Consider the following 8,795-nt stretch of genomic DNA (forward strand, 5'->3'; position numbering starts at 1 on the left):
CTCACTTAGCAACATAAATTTTGGGCTCAATTGTGGTCATAAGGACTACCTGTATTTCATAATTTAAGTCTATTTGCTTTACCGTAACTTTCAATTTGCTCTTGCTCTCTGTAAATTAAATACTCTTATTGTTCTTTCATGCAGGTTTGGTGATACTGTTTTGTGTGAGTACAGTCACACACAGTCTAGAAACTAGCCAATGTTGTTCATGTCGTATTTTGTGAAAAAGTATGCTGGATTGTTGGAATTTCAAGGTGTAAAAGAATTGGGAGGCGGCTTGGGGGAGGGGGGTTTGAGATAGCTACACAAATGATTGCATATTTGCTTTATATAAAATTTGGGTGCAGGGTGCAAATGAAGACAATATTGTTCAGTTTGTACCATAAATTGTTCCTGCAAAAGTCAAGCACTGGCTTTTTCTTGGCAGCTGGGCTGTAAAAAAATATCAAAATATGTCTTTCAATCTGCTGCCTGCAATCTGCATACACAAAGCAAAAAATTGGGTTGGGGGCAAACTTTAATTAAAAAAAAAAGCAACTAAAGAAATCTCACTGGTCTTCTTGAGTAAGATTTGTTTACTTAACTGTTAAATTTTAGTCTTAAGATCAGGAAGTACTAATGGAAAAAGCGCTGATGAGATTACCGTATCTTTTCCTGACATCATTTATTTCCTATTGGAATATTTCAAAGCCTTCAAAAGTTTTTTTTTTTAAAATCCTTCCTTTTGTCAATCTTTCTTCAGGTTGGCTGGCAGACAGAGGTCACTCTGCCGCTCCATCCACTAGTGTTGTAATCTTGGGTGCAAAACATGGTGAAAAAGGTTTTGGCCAATCTATTTTGTATCATTGGAATGTTCAGACTGTTTTGAGTTTTGCCCATTAAATTGTGGCTAAATTGGAATGAATGAAATGAAATATTTTGAGCTATTTGGGTCTCAAGCTTGAAGCAAAACATATTTGTATTTCTTGCACATTCCTACTGGGGTTTTAAGTAATGTATGCAAAACCAATATAAGATATATGGCACTTTTTTTGAGGGGGGGGGGGAGAATGCCTTCAATTTAGTCTGGCAACGACATGAACAAGACCATGAAGTTTTCTAGGGAATAGGGGTAGATCTTGATGTGTGTCCATAATGGGGCCTGCCTGTCTGATTTTAAGTTTTTTGCAATGATTAAGCAAATGCAGTGGCCATAAAGCGAACACCAAGCAAATGCCCTGGTCATTAAGCAAACCAATGCTTCGCTATGGGTGAGGTTTTGCTGAAAGCTCAAAGTACTGGTTTGGGGCAAAAGCATTGAAAAATGCAGTCTTGTGACCACAGAACACTGCAAATGGCACTAAATGTGGGAAAGTTGCTGAGCACCCAAATTTTGGTCATGTAACTGAGGAGGGGACCCAACCATTAGAACTTCAAATTTGGTTTATAAGTCCCCTTTTTGGGCTGATCATTAATTTGATCGATTGTAAATCAAAGACTACCTGTATTTTTCAGAAGTGGTTTTCCATTGTGTTCCTTTATAGGGCTGAAAGGAATGTACAGTTTAACAATTACTACAGCATGTATGATGCAGCAAATTCATAATTGATTAAAGTAAAAAACTAGCAGATCAAAATGAAGAAGAGCCCAACACCAGCAATTATTTTTGCACTCCCATATATACTTTTTGTAAGAGTTTTCAAACTAAAACCAATTATTGAGTTATTCAAATATACAGTACTTACAATATCATACCCCAAGTTAGCATACTGAAGAAATCTTTCAACTAAAGGATGAGATAGCTGATTAAATCTGTAACGGAAGAGATCCATTTCTTGTTGGATAAACCATCTCTTAAGCTCCTCCCTGTAATAAAGCAATGAACGCATAATGAAAAGCAGTTGATTTAGACATATCCAGTAAATAAGAGTTTCTCTAGAGCAGACATGTTAAACTCGCGATGTCACGTAACGTCGCGCAACGTATTGGAGCTTTTTCCCCATTGCCGGCAATGGGGTGGGCGCAGTTTCCTGGTGACGTGTCCGGCACACCCCTGCTCTAGAGACTTAATTTCAGTGAGATAGGAAAAAAGTTTATTCACATTTAACTTTTTCTTTTTACAGATAATTAGAACAAAATAGAGTTCATAAGTCCTCAATGTTATTTGTAAATTCTTGCTAAATCATTATTATTGAGTTCCTATGAGTAGCATTTTGCTTATAAGAATGAAACTATTCTTGCTGCCTCCTTTTTACAGCAATCTAAATATCTGTATTATAGGAAGCTACAATAGAATTTCAGTTCATACTGCACATGGAAAAAGCACTTCCTTCCATGGATACCACATTATTTGGTCCCTGTATTAATCCTAGCACTTAAAGAGATTAATAAATAAAAAGTATTGCAATCAAGTTTTTTCACTACTATATGTCCAAGTTTCTAAGCATTCATAAATCCAATTCCAGTTTAAAACTTTGAGGAGGCTATTATTATTAAAAATCATCGCCTTTCCACTAAACAACTTAATATAATTAAGATGTTTTTAAAGTAAATTTCACTGAAAGGAGTAAGAATTGCAACGTACAATTACGCACTTCAATTACGAGGCTACTTTCAGACAATAGCAAGTTTGAATACAGCATATAATTTTAAAATTATTTTATTCAACCATGCAAGAAATTGTACAAAAGCATAATTTATTTAGAAAAGCAGAATGGCAATTGACAAGAGTTAAAGGTTTTATTTATACTGTTTGGCCCTGATGCCTTTGCACTCTCTGAAAGACCATTAGGTATTAAATGGCAGTCTGCTATTACCATTTTTAAAAAAATCAAAAATAAATTTGGACAACATACAAGAAATTTGAATTACAGAATCGAAATATCCTATATTACCCCAAAAAATGTCTTCAGGCTTTATGGAATATTAGATATGTGTCTTATGATCAAAATTAGAGAAGGAAATATTAATATTAATTAAAGTATATGCCTCAAATCAATTGACAATTGACCCTTGTTATTATGTACTCATAGAAGTTCAGTTGTACAGTATCGCAGTCTATAAAGACTACCCTTTGTTTGAACTCTGTGCTTTCAGATAGAAAAGACTGGACCATATGCTTCTATATAATCTAGATTCAATTTTTTGTTTAAAATAAAATCACAATATAGAGAAATTGAATAAAATTATGTAATCTCTAATTTGTGTGTGCAAATAATATTATGTATATTCTTTATGTATGTAGAGTAGCATTTATATATTATACTATGGCTCGATTTATACTGCCTATATAAATAAACTGGAAAATTGATGTATCACTATATAAATGTATTTCTATCTATACAGAAATAGATACAATTTAAGTATTTAGGTGTTTCACTTTATTAAATTGATTTCTATGCTTAATTTAGAGGTTTTCATTTTTTCCTCTTTTTCCTGTCTCCATTTTGGTTTTTTAGATAATTTAATTTTTCCTCCACCTTCATAACTCAAGATTTTTTAAAGTAGTTAGTTTATATAATACTAATACAGTTACATCACATTAAACAAATTATTTTTAAAATCAATTGTAATATTTTTACATTCAATAAACATGTGTGAAATACCATAGAACGTTTATTTTAGTAAAGCAGCATTTTGTTTAAACTAACATATGGAATATGCCAAATATATAGCCAGCAATAGTGTTCTCTTTTGTTTGTAGACAAAAAAATTAAAAACAAGTAGTTGTGATATCAAACTACAATATCAAATATTTTTGAATAAAAAAAATGTGTCAATGTAAGTTTTGCCTCATGGTGGCACTGTTGAACTATTAAAATCTCTAGCAGACAATCAGCTCTGGCTTTCTCACCACCATACTATCACACACACATTGTAAAATTATGCCTGTTTCTTTCAACTTGTTGTGTAGCACCTTAACATTAAGACATCACATGATACAAAAAGCTTATTTTGAAGAATTAAACATTTATTGTAAGCATCTGAAGCTTACGAATAAATCCTAAAGGCAACATAATGATTATTTAAATTGTTGCCAAAACGCCTGATGGAAAAGCCAGGATTCTTCTGATAACTTCTTTCTTCTTTTCTCAATTTGAGCTCTATAATTTTTGAGCCATAGCTTTCCCCAATATAGGCTTAAATGCAGATTCTATCAAGAGAGAGAGAGAGAGAGAGAGAGAGAGAGAGAGAGAGAGAGAGAGAGAGAGAGAGAGAGAGAGAGAGAAATCTCCTGAAATTTTGTTTATTTATCTGTGAAATTTGTTTAAGATGCTCATTGAAGTGTGCATGCATATACAGATAGTCCTCAACTTACAACCATTTGTTTAGTGACCATTCAAAGTTACAATAGCACTGAAAAGCGACTTATGACCATTTTTCACTGTTGCAGCATCTCCACTGTAACATGACCAAAATTTGGACAGTTGGCAACTGGCTCAGATTTATGATTGTTGCATAGTCCCGCGGTCATGTGATCACCATCTGCGACCTTCTGACAAGCAAAGTCACTTAGCAACCGTGTTACTAACTTAAAAACTGCAGTGATTCACTTAGTAACATGCTGTAAGAAAAGTCATAAGATGGGAGAAAACTCACTTAACTGACTTACTTAACAATACAAATTTTGGGCTCAATTGTAGTCATAAGTCGAGGACTATGTGTACTTGAAAGAGCATGTGGGATTATCTCCTGAAGAGCTAAATATTTATAGACTTTTATTGATCTTTTGACAAAGAAAAAGCACTTTCCCCTCATAACAATAAATGATTTCCATTTTTTTTCAGAAATCGTGCATTATAATAGCATCAACCTAAGAGATATTATATTTAAGGAAGACCATATCTACAGCCAAAATGCTGGCTGCTAATAATAAAGCTGTATATAGCATAAGGCAGGGGTAAGCAACCTTGGCTCTTTTGTGACTTGAGTCATAAAAGAGCCAAGGTTGCCTACCCCTGAACTAGACAAATAGTACTTACGATTGGCAGTAGGCAAGGCGCAGTATAAAATGAGAAATATGGTCTTTTCTTCTTGCATCATAATCATCTTCAATCAAAGCCTAGTTAGAAAGAAATATAGCAGAAAAACAAAACCTGCATCACAAACAGCATAGCATACTATATATTAGTGAGTGGTAACATCACCATGTAAACAGAAGGCAAGCTCAGATAACTAGTTTTCCTCTTTCCTACTTTCTTTTCCTACTTTCCTACTTTCAATCTCCTGCAACCTCAAAGCATTCTTTAGAGAATCAAGGTACAAAACAGTTCAAGTTGTATTTTATTAATTGCACTTGGAAAAAAAATGTTTACAAGATACTTTTGTCTAACTTGGCCAATTACACCCACACCGTACTGTAGATCCAACACACAAACATTTCCCTGTTTGTCATCACCTGAGCTCACTGGAAAAGTAGTTTGGGTAGTTCAGGAGTCTACCAGGCAAGGAGGGCAGGATGTAATGGATGAAGGAAAAGGAAAGAATAATCCTAATCTACCTTCTGTTTTCTACAATTTTGTATTCTACTGACCTTAACACTTTGCTATAGGGAAAGATTTAAAAAAAACAGTCATTTATAAGGGCAATAACAGGGCTAACTGCAGGGTTTATTACAAGGGCCATCAATTGGAACCAGGTACACAATAATCATTTGGAAGTATAGGAGGAAGTGCCAAATTCAAAAGTGAAAATTGCATTACATGAAAGATCCATTTAAATTAGGCTCTCCTCAGATGGTATTTTATTTTATCCTGAGTGCCAAGCTTCAAGGACATATTATTCACTTCTACTTACATAATATGGAAATTTAAGGTGTCGAAGTTCCGATTGTAGCTTTTCTTGGTAAGAGTCACCACCTTTCACATAACTCACACCCAAGTTCTCAACTGTTTTGAGTACTGCAATAACCAGACAAGAATCTTGAAATATGACAGTGGAGCAGTGATTAAAAACACACAGTATCTGAAAATATTAATTTTCATGCAATCAACATATTCTAGCACTAAGAACCAGATTATACCAATCACATATATTATGAATGCTATCATATTGAACAGAATTCAAAATGTATTAGTTCGGTAACTCTGAAAAGGTGAAGATATATATATACAATTCCACCAAAATATGAACTTGGATCATTCTGAAAAGCTACACATAATGAAACAACTATTTTGTGTTATATACTCTATATACTCACATTTTAATCTATCAACTGCAAAACTTTCGAACTCCATCAGAGAAATATTTTCAGTAGGGGGCTGCAGATAGAACTGGACACTAAGAGGATATGACTCTTGTTTATCCCCCAATTTCAAAACTCCCCGTTTGACATATGAAGAAAACTGCATTTTTTCCACATAAACCTATAAAGTATGTTGAAAAACTTTAATAAAATATGGAATGAACAATCAAGACAGAAAAAGATAAGCATGATTCAGAATATTCATTACATATATAACAATACAAGTTTTATTCTGGGATCAAATTGCTTCTAGGCTTGTTACATGTTTTGATGTTATGATTTTCTCCCGAACCACAGCTGCATACTTTTAAAAGCAATTCAAACTTTACATTTTGTAAAAATCAAGACACTGACAAGGAAATAGCATGAGGCAGTCACCAGGAATTGAACTCAATTTGCGGACATCTTTACTGTACAGTAAATGAACATCTCTTTGCTGCCCCCAAAGGGAAAATATAGACAAGAGGAGGCTAAACTCCTCTCCACAAATACTTTTATAAAAGTGGATTGAGGCTAAGCTCCTTCTGCAGTATACTGTTACAGCAAAAAACTTTTATTCTTTGGTTACTGGTAGCAATTTAATACTCAGTTTAAAAGAAGCAACAAGAATGAAGCCTGTAAACCACATCTGACCCTAAATGACTAGAGACTTATGGCTAAAAGAAATATGATTTGCTAATTTAATGAGGTCACCTGTATTACCATATTATCTATTTGCTAAACATGCGAAGACATGGATCAACAGTCTATAGTTTCACACTTAATCCAATCACAAGGGCTTCCACACAATATATTGAACCGTAAATTATCCACAATGAATGAATTCAGCTCATCCAATAGAGTACAGGTAATCCTCGATTTATGAGCACAATTCAGCCCAAAAGTACTGTTAAGTGAGACATTTGTTAAGTGAGTTTTGCCCCATTTTATGACGTTTCTTGTCACAGTTGTTAAGTGAATCATTGCAATTAAGTTAGTAACCTGGTTGTTAAGTGAACCTTGCTTGTCAAAAGGTGATCACATGACTTTGGGACATAGCAACGGTCATAAATATGAACCAGTTGCCAAGCCTCTCAATTTTAAACCCACGATCGTGGGGATGCTACAATGGTCATAAATGTGAAGGTTGGTTATAAGTCACTTTTTCCAGTTGTAACATTGAACAGTCACTACTTGAACTGTTGTAAGTCGAGGACTAACTGTACAAATTCTGCAGATGCATTTTAGTCTAGCATTGTTTTGAGTCCTCCTTGCCTCGTTTAAATGGGAAGAGGAATCATGTTGTCAACACCCTTTGGATCTGCCGGAACGAGGTCTTCTCTCTGGAATTATGGTCCCCACACATCCGAAGAGAGAAGAGAGGCAGAGAGCCGACAGAGCTCAGGGCTTGGCCTGTGGGGTCCCTGGTGCTCCCTGAGCTCGGAGGTTTTCTTGCAGACATTTCATTATCAAACATCTTCAGTGTGTAATGTTGTCTAGTTGGCTAATGAAACGCCTGCAAGGAAACCACCAAAAGTTCAGGGAGTACCAGGGACCCCCAGAAGCAGAAATGGACCACCGCAAGATTTTGGCGCCGCACTTGTATAAAGGAAAACCCTCCAGAATTCAGTCAAACTAACTAATGAATAAAACGCGTGAAGGATCCCACTGGTGTGACATCACCTGAACAAGAGGAGGAATCCACTTAAGAAACTACTCACCGACTAGCAGCAATCTGTACGATAAGCACCACAAAGCCGACTAAATCTCCCGCGCGAAATCACTACGCGGTGGGCCCTCCTCGTGTCGTCATCTCCTCTCCTCCGTTAAATCGTCCATCTGATTGGCTCTTCCGCCTGCTTCTAGGGAGTTGCCATGACAATGCCCTCGCCTTCTTCCACATCTGTCATTTAAGGGCTGTTGTGGGCGGGCAAAGATGGGGGAGGGGGGAGAAGGCTGAAAATCGAATGAGCTGCGCGCGACTGGCGAGATCTAGCCGGAAGTAAAGGGCCTCCAGCGCGGAGAGGGCCTCCCTGTGTTTTGTTAGCGGAGTCTCTAGTTTTCGAGCCATCAGTTTGAGGTGCTCGTTAAGTACCATAGAGCTAAATATGTGACCGTCGGACGCAGCCCTCACTTCCGGTTTCTAACTTAAAGCGGCTACCGGAGGGATAAGGGAGGAAATCATGCGTTGAAATAAAAGAATTCTGCCCCTCCCCCCAATAATTGTGAAAATTGTGGAAAGCGATCCGAGGCTTTGGATGTTGCAATTTTCCTTCCTTTGGTTCACGTTTTGGGATAGATCACAAGGTCTTTCTTGGTTACGCCTTAACATAATCATCATCATCACAGTTGGAAGGGACCTTGGAGGTCTTCTAGTCCAACCCTCTGCTCACGCAGGAGATCTATGCCATTTCAGACAAACGCATGTCCAATCTCTTCTTAAAAGCCTCCAGCGATGGAGCACCCACAACCCTTGAAGGCAAGCTGTTCCACAGGTTGATAACGTGTTAAAGTAGATGGAGACCAGTGTTCCCAGCACATTATTTCGCCAAGATTTTATGACAGTTTAATAACTGTTTTCTTGATTCAGTGT

The 8,795-nt window shown here is 36.4% G+C and overlaps 1 protein-coding gene across 3 annotated transcripts in view; it reads right to left on the reverse strand.

Annotated features, from left to right (window-relative positions):
* The window catches only part of PRIM2 (DNA primase subunit 2), an 87,572-nt gene extending 79,020 nt beyond the window's left edge, over positions 1-8,552 (reverse strand). The window contains exons 1-5 of one of the 3 annotated variants that reach the window (XR_005553831.1): positions 7,924-8,550; positions 6,179-6,344; positions 5,776-5,879; positions 4,962-5,041; positions 1,725-1,845 (exon numbers count right to left, since the gene is read on the reverse strand). Coding sequence is in view for 2 of the 3 variants with exons in the window: in XM_039320265.1 (XP_039176199.1) it covers positions 1,725-1,845; positions 4,962-5,041; positions 5,776-5,879; positions 6,179-6,329 (456 nt within the window). In the remaining variant the exon portion in view is untranslated. Of the gene's footprint in view, positions 1-1,724; positions 1,846-4,961; positions 5,042-5,775; positions 5,880-6,178; positions 6,345-7,923 lie in introns of all 3 variants that reach the window. The other 2 variants (XM_039320265.1, XM_039320267.1) reach the window with 2 other exon arrangements.
* Between the last annotated feature and the right edge of the window lie 243 nt (positions 8,553-8,795).

Source organism: Crotalus tigris, unplaced genomic scaffold (assembly GCF_016545835.1).
Source record: "Crotalus tigris isolate CLP2741 ecotype Arizona unplaced genomic scaffold, ASM1654583v1 scf7180000023635.1308423, whole genome shotgun sequence".
Lineage (NCBI taxonomy): Eukaryota > Metazoa > Chordata > Lepidosauria > Squamata > Viperidae > Crotalus > Crotalus tigris.